Raw genomic sequence first — 22,776 nt, forward strand, 5'->3', positions numbered from 1 at the left:
AGCGGTTCAACTTTATAATAATTATAAATAAACCTGTTAAATTTTTCTGTACAATGCCAGCATTTGGATTTTTTTAAAACAAGTAAATTTCTTATTGACGGCAACTAAATGGTGTTTGTAGCATTTTTATCATACAGTAGATTCCATCCATTCACTATACTTTTCTAACTGAGCTGTCCTACATGCAAGTACATGTTCTTAATGTTGTCTGTCTTTTGTGCTGTTCCTGTAAGTTTGCTATTAAAATACATTAAACTATAAATAAAAAAAAAGGTAACTTGCTTACATAAAGGGAATTCCATGGGAAATACAAAACATATTTTATTCCATTGATTTTTTTTTTCACTTGTGGAAGTATTAGAATTGGTCTAACATTGAGGAAAGATTACATTTCAAGATGGTACTTTAATCTGCATCTAAGTGAAGATATTCAGTTAAGAAAACAATTTTACAGAATTAATAGAAAGATCTCTGGTCAATATGGCCAAAAAAACTATAAATACTGGAGGAAAAGTAAAATAAAATAAAATTTAAAAATGCATAGCCATTCTCAAAAGTAAGATAGGCAAATACCAAGTCCCCAGAAATGAAAGGGAAACTCAAATCTAGAGCAGTGAACAGTAGTCCCTTGAGGAAACGTGAAGGCTGATTCACATAAAAAGTGGCTCAGAAAGTGTGTTCTGAAGAGACGAACCTGAAAGCACACCACAGGGGTGCGCTCACAACCAAGGCCCTGAGGGACTCCCATGGAAGGCAGATTCCAATTCACACCCCAGGAACTCAAGATAATAGATGAGTGTGAAAAACAACCTCAAATGAGTGTACTTAAAAATACAATCTGATAAAGATAGTAAGAGAAACCATAAAGTGAGAAAAATATAAGAGTAGGCAGATCTTTTTAAGAAACAAATATAGGCTGGGCGTGGTGGTTCACGTCTGTAATCCCAGCACTTTGGGAGGCCGAGACGGGCGGATCATGAGGTTGGGAGATTGAGACCATCCTGGCTAACACAGTGAAACCCTGTCTCTGCTAAAAATACAAAAAACTAGCCGGGCGAGGTGGCGGGCACCTGTAGTCCCAGCTACTTGGGAGGCTGAGGCAGGAGAATGGCGTGAACCCGGGAGGCGGAGCTTGCAGTGAGCTGAGATCCCGCCACTGCACTTCCAGCCTGGGCGACAGAGCGAGACTCCGTCTCAAAAACAAACAAACAAAAATATATATATATATAATTCCAGAATTGATATTCACTGAAAATAAATTTGAAAACATTTCAACAAATTATACAGTAGATTAAACTGATAAATTATTAAGTTGGAAGATGGCATTGAGGAAATCACCTACAACACACAGTGAATTAAAAAGTGAATGAAACACGGTGAATTAAAAAGACAGAAAATAAGAGAACAGAGATGCAGAGATGTGAAAGCTGGAATGAGAAAGTCCGGCTTGTATTTAACCATGACTCCAGAAGTCTTCAGACTTAAATCAGACTGAATCTCAAGCATGATAAGTCTTTAAAATTTACAAACAGGTAAAAACATAATTTTTTTTCAAAGTGTTTATTTCAAGGTACAGAGTAGAACATTGAAGTCAGTAACATCTTATTGATATTTGGGATTGCCACAACATGTAGATATGTAGGTATGTGAATTGACTGCCTAAAGTTCATTTTAAAGGTAAAATTTATTATTTCTTAGTATGGCAATTAAAAACCTGAAATACAAGAAAAATGAAAGCATCAGCAAGCTGCGCTCACTGAAATGGATAACCATTTATGAACTGGCAAAAATTTTATAGAGACTCTCAATTTGAAAAGTTTGTCTCTAGAAATTATTTGAACTAGATCATTGAAGTAGCAAATATTTAACACATACTGCATAAAAGATTAAGAATTATGATCTATGCAAGCGGAAGCAATCTGTCTTAAGACCTGATATATACTCTTCCTTGAATAGTGATCTATTCCAGTCAATAAGCTTCTTAAGACCAGAACTCATATTATGCAGGTTACAGGGCCCAGCACCACGTTTTACTCATTATAAGTACTCAATTCCTTTATGAATAGACAAGTCACTGTAGCCTAAGTGTTAATGAGATCACATTACTTCTCTGTACAGGAATATAGTCCATTAATGCACAAAAGCGAATTAGACTCAGGGTTTTAAAATAGCATCTTGACATGAATCTCTGACACAGTATCTCCCAACATACCACAAAATTATCTATGAAGATACAGAAAAAGAGGAAAATGTAACATGCAACAGCAAATCAGTATAATAACATGTGCAGGCAGAAAATAAAGGGAATTTCTACAGAAAATGAGATCAACGGAACTGGGTTGGAAAACCACAATTCATAGTCAACTTATGTTTTGCAACCAGAGGCACCAATCCAAAAGTAGGTAGTCAGCTTTTCCATCTCTCCCACACTTTCTAATCCCCCTTCCTGGCCCTGTCAGAAACATAAGGTCTAGAATAAAAGGGTGACAATGGGGGCGGGAGGGACTAGGCCACCAGCCTTGAAGTACCTTGAAGTAGTTGCCTTTCAAGACAAAGCGCTATCCACTTCCATTCACCCTTCCTACATCCATTCACAGTCAACTCAAGAAACAACAGGACAGCAAGTAGGGACAGAGATTTCTGGTACCACGTTGCATTCCGTCCTAGAAAGTAGTGTGTCCCACAAGCAAAACGCCATAGGTAAAGGCAGGCGAAGACAGAGCTGGGTATCTGTGCCTTTTAGGGATTATAGGTGCCTGTGTACTTAAGCTATCTCAGGGTCAGAAGTTACAAAGCCCCCTTTTAGGCCAACAGAACAAGACCAGGTGAAACATGCTCATGCTAGACACTGCGTATTGCCAGGGGCAGGGCAGTTTCTGTAAGCAGAGCTAAAATTTGAACTGGTGGCAGTGATGGACACACCCATACCAACAAAAAGTGGGAAACATAAGAAAGCTCTGCCTGAAGCTAAAACAAGGAAACCATCATTCTCAGCAAACTATCACAAGAACAGAAAACCAAACACCACATGTTCTCACTCATAGGTGGGAACTGAACAATGAGATCACTTGGACACAGGAAGGGGAACATCACATACTAGGGCCTATTGTGGGGAGGGGGGAAGGGGGAGGGATAGCATTAGGAGATATACCTAATGTAAATGACGAGCTAATGGGTGCAGCACACCAACATGGCACATGTATACATATGTAACAAACCTGCACATTGTGTACATGTACCCTAGAACTTAAAGTAAAATAAAAAAAAAAAATACAGAAATAAAGAAAAAAAAAAAAAAAAAGGATAAAGAGATAAAAATATTGAGGGAGATAATGATAGAAGTCATAGAATAGAATATAAATGTATAATCTATGTGTAATATTTGTTCTAAGAAAGAAAACAGAAAATTGGGACAGTAACAATAAGTAATATTACAAAAGAAAACTCTCCTCAGTTGAGAAAAAGTTTCAAGCAAGTAGACAATAAGCTTACTGTGGTAAAGGAAGAATACACAAAAGGAAAAGAAAAATACATGGAAGCAACTTTTAATTGCACAAAAATAGTGCATTTACCAAGGCTGTTAAACAAAACAAACAAACAAGAACAGATTGACATTAAAGGAATAAAATCAGGCTAGTTTTAATTTTTTTAGCAAACATATGTTATTAATAGAATACAAAGATGTTATCTTCTAAAGAGATATGAAGGGAAGCAATTGTAATTTAGGAATGTTAATTTCAATTAAATTGTGTTTTACATATATGAAAGTTGAAATTTTATATTTTCAAGATATTCAAGAATTCAGAAATATTCAAACCATATATCTGTCTTTTTAAATGCTTAAACCTGTGCATGAACAGAGAGAGATCAATCTAAATAAGAACTCAAAATCTGAGAATTTATGGCTAGAAAGGTTGATGGGTTTTCCTTTATTCAGATTAAAACCAAACCTTGGAAATTCTGTAGGATTATCTGTTGTAAAGACAGTGTCTTAGAGTAGGGGCAGAGGTTGGCTTTAAAATGATTCTGTCAACTATGTCCATTTCTATACTTTTCCCAATAGCAAGAAATGTGCTTCACACATAATGAACTTTGTGAAAATAGTAGTTACTATTCACTTCAAAAACATGCTAACGACATGCTCACAATGACAAGCCTGCTTTTACGTGGGTGGGCACCATGCCATGAAAATTACTACAGGAAAAGCCATGTGTGTGCATCCCTGCTAACATGGAGCTTTGCATAGGAACATGTTTGGGTATCTCCTTTCCAAAAGTTTTAGTAATGACCGCTGAAAACTTAAACCTGCACGTTAAAAGATGATTGTCTTTTTCATTGTCATTAAGCTGGAGGAAACTATTAGAATTCCTGTGGCAATATGTCCACTATCAATCTCCTCTCTTAATTGGGACCATGAATGCTCCTTTGAGTTCCTTAAAAATTATCATGTGAAACACAGTTTCGACAAAATAAAAAACATACATACATGTAGTAAAAAGATAACAAAAACATCAATATACTAAAAGTTGTTATCTGGGAGGATGACACTTTGAGTATTCAAATGAAAACATCAAACAAAGAATGATTTTTTTGTTGTTGTTTACAAGCATCCTGCCAATCTGATTCCATTTGTCACCTGTCAAAGGACTTTTGATCTCAATCGTGCTTCAGTAAAGAGAAGAGACATGTGATGAGTGACAAGACAGGACGGAACCATTCATAAACTGCTAATTGGAACAGAACTGGAGATTAACCTTGGGTAGAGATAGAAAATTCATCAAAGACCAATTTGTGTCTCCAAACAGAACTTTCTGACAAGCAGCGACACACATTTTTTGTTTACACATCGGAGTACTGATACTTCTACAATGGCAACATTTACCACTGAGAGGGTGGCAGTGACACATTTCTTCATGGGATGCTATGTGACAATATGGGACGCAGGTTAGCTTTGACACCCTCAGCACTACCAAGACCTACTTTTCAACCGTGGTGGTCGTCTGACTTAAAAAGCAGGAGTGATTTGTTTTTCTTCCAGTTGTCAGTCTACTGAGATCTGAAACTTACAACATTTCTTGTTTCCCCTTGGGTCCCTGGTAATGTGAATTGTTTTTAGCCAATGCCAAACAAATCACTGTCACAGAGCGGCAGTTGACCTTTCTTTTCCATCTATGCACTTTCCAGGAGTTATAAATCAGTTGACTTTCAAGCTCGATGAGATGGCATATGCCCTACTTTGAAGAACAGATGGAGGCTTGGGGGAAAATTGTTTCTGCAGGCTTGCTACAAGCAGCTCTGCTCCATAAAAGTGAACCATTTGCACTAATTTCTCACATAAATTATATAGGCAGCAGGGAGCACCAACCCATTCAGCAGAAAATCTTTCATCTGGTTTTCAGAGGTCATCTAACCAATTTAAATAGAAGTTATTTCTGATACATGGCTGTATTTTCATGCTGTACACTTTTAAGATGTAGCAATTTACATCAAATAAAAGAATGGCATTAAGAAGAGTACATTCATTGCCAGAGGATTATTTTTTTCAAGACTTCTGGAATAAGCTCTGTCTATTAATTAATCACAAAGGAAATAATTGTGGGAACGTGGCAGATCTCTCGTACAAAAATCAGGTAAATTGTCACTTCTCTTGTAAAATTTGCCTTGCAAATTCTACTAAGTCCTGTTTTCCAAACTCAAGCTTTGGCAGTTATCAAAAGAAATAGAAGCCCAGGACAATTCTAAGAGAACATTCATTCTCCTTGATGTGAAACAAATTATTCAGCTCAAATAAATTTGCCTACGAGATTTCAAAAGTCAATATCAGTTTTAACTTAGGGGCAATAGATATAGCATTAATTTTTTAAATCCTTAAGAAATGGAAACATTAAGAAATTGAAGGTACCAAGGGACTAAATTATGACTCAAAATTACAGAATCTTGTGAAAACACTGATAGCAAATGGATCGTGTATCACATCACAGTGTGATTTACTTTAAAATGCAATAATATTTACAGATAATGAGCTATCCTGAGTCGGGGCTGATTTTAATTGTAAGAAAATGTGTGCATACTTTTATAATAATTATATGCAATAGCTGTTTTTCCTACTAGGAAATTATCAGTTATGTCAATGAAAACAGTCACATTGACAGCTTTTTATAGTTCATGAATATCAATGCTGCTGAGAAATAAAAAGAACTAGAAAAAAAGGAGAAAATGCCAGAGAAGAAATACTGAATGGAATTGTCAGTCAACACATAATTAAAGGTGTTGTCTGAGACACCATCAGTGGAAATTATAAAGGCTGATTTATGCATCGAATTAATTTATTCACAGCATTTCCTTTACTTGGGTGTTCAAGTGCGACATATATTTTCAGTCCTTTAGAAAGGGAAGCGAACTTGTCATTTTGAAAGCAAACTTTAAGGGATGAGTAGTCATTGAAAAACATTCATGTATAACCTAAAGAGCATTCTCGTGGTAAAAGTTCAACCTCCTCAAGACCATTGCATATGACTCTGGAACCTGAAGGGCTATGGATTCAAATGAAATGTCCTGCTGCTAATATTTCCATTTTACTACCAGAAAAATTGATTTCTGTGGCAAATTTGTACTCAATATTTGTTCTTTGAAGTAATCCATGAACATCTCAAAATACTGTTATTTTAATAATTATGAAACAAAACTTATTTGAATGCTCTTAATTTAAAAGAGCCATAGAAATCACCTGGTATATTGTCACTTACAGATAAGGAAAGAGAGGCCTATGGAGCAAGAGAAGTAAGACTTAAAACTAATCAACTCCTGAATGCTTTACTTTCATCCGACAAATATCCCTGGGTGCCTGCCCTGTGACAGCACTGTTTGAGGTACCAGGAAAGTGAGTGAACAAATCAGAAACACAGACAAAGATCTCTGCCTTATGGGATTTCAGGATATGCCTATTTTTACTAACATTGGTACTGGATCCATTCTGGGTCCCTATGGTTTTCATTTCTCTCATCTCTTATTTATGCTGACTTTATAGTTTTTTTGTAAGACAATTTAAATCCATTTTGAAATAATGTAGGGTATAAATATATAAATGACACATTTATGTCAACATTTATTTATAAAAAGTATCTATTAAGTGTTTATAGCTATCTGATTCATATTAAGAAGGCATTTTTTAATACAAAACAAAGTCTGGAGATCTAAATTTTAATCAACAGGTACAATTACTATATGAACCTAAGGGGAAATTTGCCTCCATGGTGAGATTTGATGTATCTCTAATAGGCCAGTGAGGAAGATACACTTTTGGCAGTGAGTAGAGGCCACCTAAGTCCATTCTCACATATACCTGTTCATGTGTATCAGTTCTGTCTTTATTAATTTCATTTTGATATAGGTGGCTATGGAATATCATTTACATGTCAAAGAAGAAAAACCTAGACTGCAGAAAGCCCTCTGGCGTCTCTGCTACTCTGGACAAGGACCACCATGACATTGTCAGGTGTGGGGTGATTAGGTGCTGTGGGAGAAGTGGGGAGGGATTCTGGACAAAGTACAAGTCCATTTTGCATTTCTTCCTTTCAGATTTGAGAGGTTTGTGATTTTGCTGCATTTGTGAAAGGGTTGGTATTATGTCTTGATTTTCCTAGGGGGTTATAGGTTTATCTATTTCCTTTTCTAATATATCTGATATCTGGGCCATTCTTATGCCTGGTTATTAGAAATTGAGTGGAAAACAAGACCATCTTATTGCATGTCGTATTCTGTCACACAGCATATTATCATGGAGAAAGACGGCCTGTATCAATATCTACTACATCAAAATGCCTAGAAAGTGAAAGATTTTAGAGATTTTTGCGTAGGTGTAGCTGTTTCCATCTTCAAAATAAATGAATGGTTTATAATACCATAGAGTTATTTCTAAAAATCGACAGTGCCTCAGGTATATTGAAGACAGCAAAACAATCAACAGTCGTTATTTCCCAAATGTTAGAGGGGTCAAGAAAAATGTAGCAAAAGAAACAGATTAACATTTTTTGTTTAAGTATTCCTTAAGCATTTTTATAACTACAACCATTGATAATCAAGATTGTCTGGTAGATTTCATATTTGAGATGAGATCTATTCATCTTTCATAGCTCATGAACTGCCATAAGTATAGAGAAATTTTCGCACAAACATTTTGCAAAACTTTTCTCATATTTACCAAGAAATTTATGATATGCATAGAAAACCATGACAATAAATCCATAGATGAGTCCCATTTTTTCACTTCAATAATAACAATTCTAACATAGTGAAAGCCTTCTACCTATCTGGGTAGCAGATTCAGGCATTTATTTTTGACTGCCATTATCTTAATCTGGAGCTGCATGGTCTAATATGGTAACCATGTGGCTATTTAAGTTAAAATTAATTGAAATTAAATGAAATTAAAAATTCAGTTCCTCAGTCTCGGTAGGCACATTTCAAGTGCTTAATCACCACATATGGCTGGTTGTACCATATTAGACGGTGCAGATGTAGAACGTTTCCACCACTGCAGACAGTTGGATCAGACACTGCTGCAATCTTCAGAGATGCCACAAGAAATAGACGAAGCTACAGAGACAATGACATGCAGCTTGCCACGTTGTTTTGGCATCTGGAACAAATGACCACTTTCGTGTGCATGAAACTGGTACTGAGAGCAGGGTGTGGGCTGAGAAACCTAAGCATGCAAAGACATCTGTCTCTTTCTAACTCTTACTTCCTCTTACTTCTACCTTCTGATGTTACCATAGACTACTTTTGTTATTTCAAGAACATACGACAGTTCCTAACCTGGTGAAGACCTGCTCAGCTAATCCAGAACAAATAGAAGAGGAGTCTGAGGACTGGGGAGGGATCCCCAGACCAGCACCTTCACAGACTAGAATGACCCTGAGAGGCTGGGGCAGCCTGTGCCAGGATTTAGAGCAGTGCCTCCTAAGTCCTTCAGAGCCATAGGCTCTAGAAACACCAATAAAGAAACAGACATGCTTCCCACTTAGTTATGCGCTTCATTTCAGGTGCTCGCAGATCCACCTGGAGTCCCTAGGGTGAATGAGGAGAGTTGAGAGAGGCCATATCCTCTGAGGGAAGCACTGCTCCTCAGGAGTCCTCAGTGAGGGACGAGCTATGACACTGAGACGAGAGGTCTGCACGACCAGAAACCGCTGCTCTGCCCACACACAAGAGAAGAGTGCGGGGCCTTGGCCTCTTGCTTTTTCAAATGTGCCACGAAATAAATATGAAACTATGGATAGATGGTTCCCAAGCCTAAGATTAATAATCTGAATGTCTTATCTTCAGTGATACAGTAATGCAATTAAAATGTAGTAGCAACTTTCTAAAAGAAGTCCACAGCTTCTGGAATAAGATGTTTTTCTAAATTTATGCTATTATACTACCAGTGACAGCAAATAAATTGTTTCTTCTTTTTATTACTTTCTAGCTTGCTGAATCAGTACTATAATAAATAGTAGCTTAAGAGAATTAATATATCCATAAAAAAGAAAAGCATTTTATATCCCTGCTGACTGTTGGATTATCAAAGATAAAGAAAATGAATCATCTCATATTTTTATTAATAATTTATTTGCAAAATGATTTTTTTCTAGTCTCTACACTTCTAACAGTTGCTCATAAAATTATTTGAATCATAATAAATCTATATAATTTATTTTCATTAATGCAATTTATGTGTAGGTTATAATTACCTAAAACACCAAAAGCCACTCGCTTTTTATAAAGAATTATGACATATTATTTTACTCAACAGGAATCAGGTTTTGAAGACACTCTACTGTGTTATCTTGTATAAGCCAGTATATAGACAGGTAAACACAAAATCCATGCAACCAATCAAATATATGAATCCAAAAATCCCAACAAAACTTTGGAAATACATGCTTATATTAAGACTAAAGTATGAAAGTTAGTTATACCCACTACATATTTTTTCTCATCATACATACATTTTTGCATAACAAATTCAGATTCTAACAGAGACTATCATAAAGGAGACAATAATGTTACTCACCTCTTTCCCACTCCCCCAAAATTTTATAATAAGGTTTCCTAACAAGGATACCACCAAATTCCTCTTGTAACATAAGTTGGAATAATTCTAAGTTCGATAACTGATATCAGATGACTGCTCAAGAATTAGAAATGTTTGGGCCGGGCGCGGTGGCTCAAGCCTGTTATCCCAGCACTTTGGGAGGCCGAGACGGGTGGATCACGAGGTCAGGAGATCGAGACCATCCTGATCTACATGGTGAAATCCCGTCTCTACTAAAAAATACAAAAAACTAGCCGGGCGAGGTGGCGGGCGCCTGTAGTCCCAGCTACTTGGGAGGCTGAGGCAGGAGAATGGCGTAAACCCGGGAGGCGGAGCCACTGCACTCCAGCCTGGGCGACAGAGCTAGACTCCGTCTCAAAAAAAAAAAAAAAATTAGAAATGTTTGATAAAAATATGAAAATATTTTAAAAGACATACTAGATATCATGCAAATAATCCTTTCGATGTTTCTATACAGGAAGGAAAATTTTAATTTTAATGCACCTTTTTAAGCTATTTGATTTCTCAAAGTAAATTACTATAAGCTATTTACTTTGATTTATGTTTAACAAATTTAAATATAAATTTATTTGTTACTAACTACAAACGATTCCTGATTTGCTTTTGGCCACGACTGCTGGACTTCCAAGTTAAATGTGTCAATTGCTTAATGTAACTGATATTTGGCCAAAGCCTTTTCTTGTCCTTAACTTGATGTGATACTCATAAGTGTGCACAACTGCTTTGCTGTCTGTAGGCAGAGAAGCCCTTTTAGCTGATAAATATCACCAAAAGCAAAGTCTTCGATAACAACAATAATTAAATAGCAGAAGCCGGTTAGAGACCAGCATTTATTTTTCTCAAATTAAATGTAAAAGCCTTCTCCGGTTAAGAGATTGGCAAGTTTTTACAAATAACATCAGTCAGCCTTTTATAAAGGAACACAACCACATTGGAATGGAGTCATTAGGCAACGCATTTATTTTGAAGCCAATTAACCTTTTGTCAGAAAATGTCTGTGCTGTAATGGCTTCAGCGGTGGAGGTCAGCCTCTAACAGGGCATGTGTGACAGCCATTGCGCGGGCTGACACAGGCTGGGACGGAGAGGAGAGCCAGGATTGGGATCGGCCTGCTTTTGTATTCTACTCTGCATTTCCAGAGAGCAGACAATCTTGACCTATCCATTTAGGTAATTAAAGCTTCCATTTGGAAGTGTCCTGCAGGAAGGTGAAATTTGGGGTAGATAAATGGCTGTTGCTCTCCGTATCCAGCTGCCAGTTCCATCATTTGATGGACTGCCTGATCAGGCCGGGCTGCCAGGTTCTCATAAAAATAGAGATGAATTGGGCAGCAGACAATTCTCTAAGGCAAAGCAACTCTGTCATTTTCTTCTTTGCAGGCTGTAATTTAATTGTTAGTCAAGGTGGATGGCTGACACAGGGGGGCTTTCTCTAAGAGCTTTCCCACCATCTTCCATGTGCTGAGAAATGACTCCAGTTTATTTACTTAGCAGTCAAGTGTGTTTGGTATTGGGGGATGTCACTCCAGGAAGTGCAGCTGGCCGGCACAGCTGTGTCCTGACTTACCTTCCAGGCGATTTTGTTTCCTTTCGAATCATGCTCAAGGGCAATTGGGAAGTCACCTCGCTCATAGAATTTTCGAAATGCTGTGGGCTTGGTTGGTCTTTCTTTAAATGCCCCTGCCGTTGGAGGGCCTCTCACCTTAATTGGAAAAAAAAAAAAAAAATAGGGATCAGGTTTTAAGACATACTAAAAACATTCACAATAAAAGGACTTTCTGTTTTAAAAGACTTCAGTTTGTATAAATATGTTGGAAGATAAAACCACATTATCTAATAAGGGACAACAGAAATCTGTTAATACAAACACCTGGGGAAGAAAATTATTTTATAATCACTATTAAAAGTCTACTTTATTTCAGGCTACTTTAGAAAGCAGTCCTAGAAAACGTCACTTAAAATATCACTTTATAGGGAAGACTGATACTATGTTTACGAAAAACATTTTAATAGAAGTGTCTTAAGCTTAGAATGTTAAAACTTTAACAATTTCAAATACTTATAAATTCTAATCTTGGGTTTGATATACTTTATGGAATACTGAAGTAATTTAAAACATTTCAATCTTTCTATACAAATGTAAAATAGCGGAATATGTTCTCATATTATGAATATTAACAATAAAACTACTAAAATGATATAAAAGTAATAATAAATTAGTATAGAAAGAAAAAAAAGGTGGCCTATTATATGTGTGTATTTGATAACATGAATTCACATTTGGTAACATGAATTCACAAGAAAGTAACATTAGAACAGATGAGAAATCAGAACCAATGAGAAACTTCCATCTCCAAAACTGAAAGTTCCATTAAAGAAGAAATATTTCCTATAGAGTTATTTACATTGAATATATCTTTTGAATCTGCATTATTTACATTGGACCTAATTCATTAGATTACAAAATTGAAAGTAATAAGTAAACTACTTAGAAAATGAGGGTACTGCTCTGTTCCTTACATATAGTCTAACCACGATTATTTTTCCCTGCTTATTATAAAAAGGTAAATACTAGTCATTTTATATATTAGCTTAATAAATTCATGATTACTTTGCTAATACTATGGACAGAATATAACTTAATCTTTGTAGTTATTTTATATGTTAATTTGTAATATTTTGTTTAAAAACTCCAATTTTGATGAATATATTAACATATCTAAATAACATACAATAAATATACAATACACATTAAATATGAAAAATACATTGTATCTAACACATATATAAAAGGATTATATTTGAAATTAAGTGTGGTATTAAGAAATACCTTATTACAATGAGTAAATGCTGAAGTGGAGTTGAAGCGTGAGGTAATACACATTTATTAGAGTTTAGAATTTACTCCACTACATAGCATATTACTCCCAGTATATGATTATATGAGTAATTGAGGCCGCATTGGGCATTACCAGTAGGAAGGAAGATTTCCTTTCACTTACTGAAGATTAGGAATTTGCTCTGGAATTAGAATTAATAGCCACCATTTTCAGTCAAATTCATTCAATTGTTAAATAACCACATGTATTTAACAACAATTTTGTTCAGCTCTTTGAGCTGGGGGCTATATAAAAAGAACAGTTTTAACTATATACCTGTCATGGAAACTGTAGAGCTGTGATTCCTGGACTTGTGAAACTCATGGAGGAGTAAATCTTGAATCACATTTTTGGGAATTGATAAATGATTGACAAATTTTTATGTTGCCAAAAAGTTATTTTCTTTTAGTTATTTTAGTTATTTTTTAGTTATTTTAGTTATTTTTTCAATTTTTTTCTGCATCAATCAGTATGCTGCTGTGATTCTTATTCTGTCACCTTTTGATATGGTGTTTTCTATTACAAATGTAATATAATAGCCTTTAAAGTTACAGAGCTACTCAAATAATCTGCTTCCTACTGCATGACTTGCAGTAACATGTATTTTCTGAGGAATTGGTCCGTTTTATTTAAGTTGTCAAACTTACAAGTGTAGAATTGCTTGTGGTTTTTCTGTATTATCCTTCTGATGTCTGGAAGGTCTCTCATGATATCCATTATTCATTTCTGATATTTGGTAATTTGTGTCTTCACTTTTTCCTTTGTCCGTCTTACTAGAAGTTGGCCAATTTTATTGATTTCTTCTGCATTTCCAAAACCACATTTTAACTGGATGTAGGATTTAAGGTTCATGGTTCTTTCTTTTAGCACTTGAAAAATAGTGTGCCACTTCCCTCTAGCCTTCAAAGCTTTGGATGATAAATCCACTCTCATTCACATTGCTTTCCCTTATTGATAAGGTGCCACTTTTTTTTAGTTTATACCAAGATTTTTTTTGTCTTTAATTTTCAGAAGTTTAATTACGATGTGCCTTTGCATGCATTTCTTTGCTTTTTATCCTGTTTGAAGTTTGCTCAACTTTGCGAATCTGTAGGTTCATGTCTCTTGCCAAATTTAGAAAGTTTTCAGTCATTATTTCTTTGAGTACTTCTTTGGCCTGGCTTCTTTTTCCTCTCCTTGTAGACTCCAATGACATTAATGTTAGATCTTCTGTTATGGTACCACAGATCCCTGAAACTTTTTTTTTTTCAGCCTATTTTCTCTGTCGTTCAGCTTGGGTAACTTCTACTGCTCCGTCTTCAAGTTTGTGGGTTCTTCCTTCTGCCTCCTGCATTCTGCTGTTGAGCCCAAATGCACTTTTATTTAATTTGAGTTCTATTTTAAGTTCTGCAATTTCTATTTGGTTCATCTTTATATTGTCTATTTCATTTCTGAGACTTTCCACTCTTTCATTGTCTCAAGTGTGTCATAATATTCATAAAAGCATTTTTGAAAGTAATTTAAAATTCTTCCCTAGACATTTCTAACATTTCTGTTATCTTGTTGTTGGCACCTGTTGATTATATTTTTACATTCACTCTGAGATCTTCCTGATTCTTGGTGCCATCACTGATTTTCTTGTGAAACCTGGATGTTTGATACATTATATTATGAGACCTTAAAGCTTCTGCTTTAGCTTGCTTATTCTGACATTTCTCTGGCAAAGGTTGGGGGAAGGGTGCCACCTTATTACTGCCAAGTTGGGGTAAAGTCTCATTACTCTACTTGGCATCTACTGCCCTCAGAGGAGGGAATGCTTCATTCATACTGGGTGACCCCAGAGGAGAGAATGCCTCATTAATACTGGCTGGGGATGGAGATTCCAGCACCCACTAGGCCTCCACTGATAACCTCCTGGCTGGAAGAGGCAGGAGTGACTCATTACTGCTCCCCTGTTGTCCACACTGACATCATAAATGGTGTGGCCTCATTCCCCTGAACAGTGGTGAAATTCCTGACTCTCTACACAGTCCTCTGACTTAACTCCAATGGGAAGGAGGCAACTCTTTTGTCCCTAAGTGGGGAACAAGCCCAAGCTCCTGGTGACGTCTCCACTGGCACTGCAGATGTTGGGGCTTCTTTACTATTCTAGTGAAGAAGAAAGTCCCAATGCCCCATTTTAAAAACTCAACTACAACCATTATTTAGATATTCTGTTTGCTAATCATCCACTAACCATCCTTTTTGAGTTTTTCTAGAAGTCACATAGTTATTTTTACTGCTGATAGTAAGCCTTGAACTTACTGAGTTGGTCTAAAATTTGTTGAGATCATCCATCTTTCCCCCTTTTGTCTTTGCATTTCTTTAAAAATCAAGTTCTCTTTTCTTTTTGTCTCTTATACTGAATATACTCCAATCTTTTTGATTCTCAGCTCAAAATTCTTAATGTTCAAACTTTTGAAGTAATGGACACATTTCTAACAAAGCTTAGAAGGCTTTTTATAAATTGATATAGATAACTTATACTTCTTCCTTTCAATAAATTTTCATGTACCCTACAGAAATGATTCCATGCCTGCACTTCCAGGGAAAGCCTTTATTTAGAAGAGAACTTTACCACATAATCCATGGTGATATGTAATCACTTGACAGTGAGAAATTCTCTTCTTGAGTCTCTGGTATCCTCTGTCTTTATATTTCTGCTATTTACTTATTTTTAAACACTTTATACTTTTTGGGATCTGCTATAGATCCATTCTAAATTAACTCTTGGCATCTCAAAAGCCAGACCTTGTAACAGAAGCTAGAATGTTCTCAATTAGCTCTCTCGGTGCATCAGTGGCACTGAGTGGCACCGAATTTTATGCAGATGCTTTGTCACTACAGCCAAAATAATACTTTTTCTGTTCCAGATACTTATGACATGTGTATCCACTTAAGCTTTATAGAAGGACATACCATTTTTACATATTCTATACATAGTTTATTCCATATAATCCTAAAAATCTGTACATAAAAAAATCAAGTGAAATATAATTAATTCTGGGATGGTAATAAAGATCTTATTATTAGAAACCACGCAGATGGTTGTAGCTTGTCTAAACGACTTTTAAAACAAGCAAAATGACCTGAAACTCCTTAGGTAAGTTCCATGTTTGTAGAAGAGAAAATATTATACATTTTATTTTATGTTTTCAGAATTTTACTTCAATTTATTATAAATAATAGAAAGCAAACAAGAGACCATAAATCAAATGAGATTTGTGGGAAAATACAATTAGGGTTTGCCTGAATGGTAGGGGCAATCTGTAAACCAATTAGGAAGAATGGATGTTACAGCAGAATGCTTTTAATAAAATCCGATGCACTTGGGAACCAAGATACTGAATGCAGTTTGAAATGACTACAGATGACAGAATACTTTATATGCCTACATTTACGGAATATGGTATAATGGATTTAGGACTTAGATCACAGTGTCTGTCATATGGTCACAAAACTAATAATAAGGAAGGAATGTAAGGCTCTTCAAAAGTCTTCATTATATAGTTTGAAAATTTTCTTTTCACTATTTTTATTCTTTAGCATAAACTGAAGCTGTTTAAAAAAGACTTTTATATCAACAGGAAATTTGCATTGTGTTATTCTAATTGGCCAATTTAGCCAACCCACTAGAACACTAAAACAATAGGATGCAAAGGTACTGATTTCTTGTTTTCATCAGCTTCAATCTGAAATTCTGATTCATGAAAACGCCATTGTTATAAATGGGTGGGCAAGACCTGTTGACTTGAGTTCTGTCAGGACTGAACTGTTAGTCTCAGGAACGGTAAATTGGTTACCATCAGCGTAGGCTCCTGAGTGAGAAGTTCTGTAATTCAGTGTCTGCCTCATTTGCCAACTATAATTGCTTCAATGCATTAGAAATTTTACAATACTCAAGGTCATCAAATGACCAGGACAATGCTTACAAAATTATTACAATAAGAAAATTGCATTGTAACAGAAGATAGGTGCCTCAACAATAGCAAAAATGAGCTCATAATATCAAGTAAAATGATTATAATAAGTTATAACAATATAACAATTTAAGATTTTAACAATATATTATGATCATGATAGTCAGAAAAGATATGAGCCTTATTTGTTAAGGATATGTACAAACATTCATTTTATTGCACTTTGGTTTATTGTGCTTTGCAGATATTGTGTTTATTTAGTAAACTGAAGGTTTGTGGCAACCTTGCATTGTGTAAGTCTATCAGTGCCATTCTTCCAACAGCATGGGCTCAGTTCATGTCTCTGCATCATGTTTTGGTAATCCTGGTACTCTTTCAACTTTTCATCATTATTATATCTGTTATGGTAACCTGTGATCAGTGATCTTCAATATTACTATTGTAATTTTGGGGTACCACAAACAACTCCCATATAAGGCAACAAATTTAATCCATAAATGTTTGTGTTCTAACTGCTCCACCAATCAGCCATTCCCCTATCTCTCTCCCTTCCTCAGGCCTCCCTATTTCCTGAGACATAACAATATTGAAATGAGTCCAATTAATAACTCTACATGGCTCCTAAGTGTTCAAATGAAGGGAAGAGTCACACGTCTCGTCCTCTGAACCAAAAGCTAGAAACAATTAAGCTCAGTGAAGAAGGCATATTGGACACCAGGACAGGCTGGAAGACTTCTTGTACCAAATAGTCAGCCAAGTTGTGAATGCAAAGGAAAGCTCTGAAAGAAAATTCAAAGTGCTATCCCAGTGAACACATGAATGATGAGAAAGTGAAACAGGCTTATTGCTGATATGGAAAAAGTTTGAGTAGTCTGGATAGAAGATCAAACCAGCCACAACATTCCCTCAAGCCAAAGCGTAATCCAGAGCAATGCCCTAACTGTCTTCAATTCTGTGAAGGCTGAAAGAGGTGAGGAAGCTTCAGAAGAAAAGTGTGAAGCTAGTAGAGGTTGATTTGTGAGATTTATGGAAAGAAGCCATCTCCATAAATTGAAGTGCAAGGTGAGGCAGCAAGTGCTGATGGGGAAGCTGCAGCAAATTTTCCAGAAGATCTACCTAAGATAAATGATGAAAGTGGCTACAGTAAACAGGAGATTTTTAATGAAGAACAAACAGCTTTCTATTGGAAGAGGATACTGGGCTGATAAAGTTACTGAGGATAAATCAGTGCTTGGCTTCGAAGTTTCAAAGGACAGGCTGACTCTTTTGTTAGGGGCTACTGCAGCTGGTGACTCTAAGTTGAAGCCAGTGGTCACTGAGCACTCGAAAAGTTCTAGAGCCCTTAAGAATGAGGCAAAATCTATGCTTCCTGTACTCTGTAAATGGAACAACAAAGCCTGGATGACAACACATCTGTATATAGCATGGTTTATTGAATATTTTCAGCCTACTGCTCAGAAGAAAAGATTTCTTTCAAAGTATTCTCCTCATTGACAAAGCTCTTGGTCATCCAAGAGCTCTGATGGAGATGTACAAGGAGATGAACGTTGTTTTCATCCCTGCTTACACAACACCCATTCTGCAGCCCATACATCAAGGGGTAATTTTGACTTTCAACTTTTTTTTTTTTTTTTAAAGAAATACATTTTAGGCCAGGTGTGGTGGCTCACACCTGTAATCCCAGCACTTTGGGAGCCTGAGTCGGGGGGGAGGGGGTGCATCACCTGAGGTCAGGAGTTCGAGACCAGCCTGACCAACATGGTGAAACCCTGGCTCTACTAAAATTACAAAATTAGCTGGGCGTGGTTGCGCATGCCTGTGATCCCAGCTACTTGGGAGGCTGAGGCAGGAGAATCGCTTGAACCCGGGAGGCAGAGATTGCAGTAGGCTGAGATTGCGCCATTGCACTCCAGCCTGGGCAACAAGAGTGAAACTCGATCTCAAAAAAAAAAAAAAAAGATATACATTTTGTAAGGTTCTAGCTGCCATAGATGGTGATTCCTCTGATGTATCTGGGCAATGTAAATTTAAATATTCTGCAAAAGATTCAGGATTTACCATTCTAAATGCCATTAAGAACCTTTCTGATTCGTAGGAAGAGGTCAAAATATCAACATTAAAGGGAGGGTTGATTCCAATCCTCATGAATAACTTTGAGGGGTTCAAGACTGCAGTGGAGTAACTGGAGATATAGCAGAAATAGCAAAAAGTCTAGAATTAGAAGTGAAGATGTGAACAAATTGCTGCAACCTCATATAAAACTTCAATGAGGAGCTGCTTTTTATGGATGAGAAAAGAAAGTAGTTTCTTGAGGCAGAATCTACTCCTGGTGAAGACGCTTTGAACATTATCAAAATGATAAAAAAAAAAAAAAAGGACAATGACAGCAAACATAAACTTAATTGATAAGCATGGCCACAATTTGAGAAGATTGACTCCAATTTTGAAAAAAGTTTCACTGTGCATAAAATGGTATTAAACAGCATCACATGCTACCGAGAAATCTTTCATGAAAAGAAAAATCAATCAATGCAGCAAATTTCACTGTTGTCTTATTTTAAGAAATCATCACAGCCACACCAGCTTTCAGCAACCACCACACTGATCAGTCAGCAGCCATCAATGTCAGAGCAAGATCCTCCACAGGCAAAAAGACTGTGACTCACTGAAGGCTCAGATGATTGTTAGCATATTTTAGCAATAAAGTATTTTTAATTAAGGTATGTGCATTGTTTTTACACATAATGCTATTGTGCCTTACTAGACTATAATATAGTATAAATGTAATTTATATGCACTGGGAAACAAAAAAATCATGTGACTCTCTTAATTGATATTTGCTTCATTGCAGTGGTCCGAATCTGAATCTGTGATATCTCCAAGGTCGGCCTTTATATACAGTCATGTGCTGCAGAACAATGTTTCAGTCAACAACAGACCACATATACCATTGTGGTCCCAGAAGATTATAGTACCATATTTTTATCGTACCTTTTCTATCTTTAGATATGTTTAAAATACACAAATACTTACCATCTTCTTACATTTACCTACAGCATTCAATACAGTAACATGTTGTACAGGTTTGTAGCCCAGGAGCAATAGGCTACACCACATAGCCTAGGTGTGTAGTAGGCAGTACCATCTAAGTTTGTGTAAGTACACTGTATGATGTTCAGGCAATGATGAAATTGCCTAACAATGCATGAATGGATCCCCACGTTTAAGCAATACATGACTGTATTTCAATAAATATTCAATATATTGGTAAGCATCCTATGGAGTCTTTAAAAATAAGGCACTACAGGCAACAGTGGCTGGCAGGGAAAACTTCAAGTGATTTGAGCCATCTACTTCTGGAAGGGATTTCAGTCAAGGTCTAACAGAATGGCCTGAGGTCAGGAGAACATAGAGTCAAGGTGAGTGGTCTGCATTTCGGTGCAGTGGTCCAAGCATAGGATGGCAAAAGCCTTAAATTAGGGTGGCATCAAGAATAAGAACAAAACCCCTCATACTGTGCTCATTGTTTTATGAATATTATTGGTGTCAATTTGCTACAAAACTGTATGAAAATGATTTCACAGACAAGGAAATTGAAGAGGGTAAATAACTGGCTGGAAATCACCGTGTCAGCACACAGTTGAAAAGAGACTTCAATCCCAATCTCTTTGTCTCTACAGGACATGTCCCTCAGTCACCATCCTACATCATTAAATTTAAGCAAAAATCTAAAGGATTATTTCGGGCATCTGACCGATTGGATGAGGAGAGCTAGAGGCAGAGATGGAATTTAGAGTTCAAGACTACAAAGTTATGAATAGTCTATTTGTTTAAACCATGTAAATAATAAGAAACTGCAAAAGCTTGCAAGAAAATCTTATTAAATCACTTGTAATCCTACCACCTATTAATAACTTTGTGCTTTTCCTATTAAACTTTTCAAAACCATAAAACTGCAAATACCATATTTTTACGTCCTTTCCATTTAGTGTACTTTTTAACTTAGTTTAATATGTTTTGATGTTGTGATTTCTATCAAAATTTCATATTTAATGGCTAAGTAATATTCCACCTACTATTTGCCATTATATTTGGAATGTGTATTATTTCCATTTTTTGCCTATTGTAATTACATTGTATAAACATTCCAGGCATATGAGATGTTTTATATTATTTCCCTCAGACAGAGTCTCCAATGTGAGATAATAAGGTAACTTTTGGTATATTTTATGATTCTTGATAATATTATTTTCTAATTTAAAAAGAGATCAGTCTTCCTGTTCAATTTAGATTACTACATTTAACAGAGGAGGATGAGCATTTTCTCATTTTGTATAAATACACTATGCATGCATTGTGAATGAGTGTTCATGTCTTTTCCTCAATGTTAATTTGTATGAGATCTTTATATTGGAATATATTAAGTACTGGTTGTGTTGACTGAAAATATCTTACCATCTTTGTTTCCTGTTTTATTTATTTAGCATTGAAAAGTTTTAAATTTTGTGTAAGAAAGTCTCTGTCTTTTCTTTATTTGCTCTTTTTGCCTCCAGCTTTGCTTTCTCTAGTTGATTCCTCTGTGTGCTGCACAATGAATATTCTAATAGACTAATTAAATCATATCTCTCATCTGCTTACAATCCATCAGTGATTTCCCATTGACACACTACACAAAGACATTTGCAAGCTGACTGTCTCTCTGGCCATTCCTGCACAGGCACTTCAAGCATTAGTCACACCAAAATGCTGGCAGTCTCAAATATATCCTGCTCCTCCTTGGTCTCCATGATTTTCCACCAGCCTGTAATTCTCCCTTGTGCCCTCACTCTTTTCTCTTCTCCTTCCTTTTCTCCTGAATAACCATTCATCACCTTCAAGACTCAGCACAAACCTTTCCTAACAAACCACATCCCTTCTGTGAAGTGGGGTTAGATCCCTCTTCACACTAAGCTTGCAGTGCCTGTGGGATAAACAACTTGGGGAGGGGGGTCACTGAACAACTGGACATCTGTAGAGTGATTATTAGAGAGGTCTAAGCTGTTGATATTGTTTGACTGTGACCAAGTGGTAGGTTCAATCTACAGAAATGGTCAACTTTTCCCAAAGGGAGAGGATATAGTGAGAAAAAGGCTGGGGCCCCAAGACAGTACCTGAATATTTAACAATAAGTGGATTCTATAGGAGAAGAGAAAGAATAGTCAGAATAGTAGCAAGGAAATGGAAAAGGGATGATAGCATAAAATTCAACAAGTGAGAGAGATAATTTTTTTGTTTTTGTTTTTTTAATAATAAAGGGAGATTATTAAGAGGAGGACTGAAAGTATCCATCTGAAAAATCTAAAAGCAGTAGTGACATGATGAGGTGGTAGCCAGACTGTAGTGCACTGAGGAATAAGTGAGAAATATGAAGAAGATCTTGTATTCTATAGGAGCCATTCTACCCTATGGGATGGCAAAATCTGAGATGTTAGCCAGGTGTGATTGCTGAAGGAGGTCAAAACCAATGGTAATTGGAAATAGGAAAAGAGAAGAAAATTAATGGACTGTTACACTGGAATTCATAAATTATATAACCATTTACGGAACGGGAGTGGGTTTTATAATAGAAGCTGTATGTATAACCAATACACTTACAAAAAATGGCCAGAGAAACCTGTGAAGTACAGAATAAGTTTTTCAATGTTAGGAGCTCATAACTCTGAATTTGGGGATCTATGGTCATATAAACTAAACCGTTTATTAGAAACGGAGTTAAGAAAATAGCTCGAGGCCGGGCCCAGTGGCTCACGCCTGTAATCCCAGCACTTTGGGAGGCCGAGGCGGGCGGATCACGAGGTCACAAGATCGAGGCCATCCTGGCT

The 22,776-nt window shown here is 36.3% G+C and overlaps 1 protein-coding gene across 1 annotated transcript in view; it reads right to left on the minus strand.

Annotated features, from left to right (window-relative positions):
- PACRG (PARK2 co-regulated) overlaps positions 1-22,776 on the minus strand; it is a 579,784-nt gene that overhangs the window by 479,386 nt on the left and 77,622 nt on the right. The window contains exon 2 of the mRNA XM_011934982.1: positions 11,666-11,800. Within this exon, the coding sequence (XP_011790372.1) occupies positions 11,666-11,800 (135 nt within the window). The remainder of the gene's footprint in view (positions 1-11,665; positions 11,801-22,776) is intronic.

This window comes from Colobus angolensis, unplaced genomic scaffold (genome assembly GCF_000951035.1).
Source record: "Colobus angolensis palliatus isolate OR3802 unplaced genomic scaffold, Cang.pa_1.0 Scaffold14, whole genome shotgun sequence".
NCBI classification, from domain to species: domain Eukaryota; kingdom Metazoa; phylum Chordata; class Mammalia; order Primates; family Cercopithecidae; genus Colobus; species Colobus angolensis.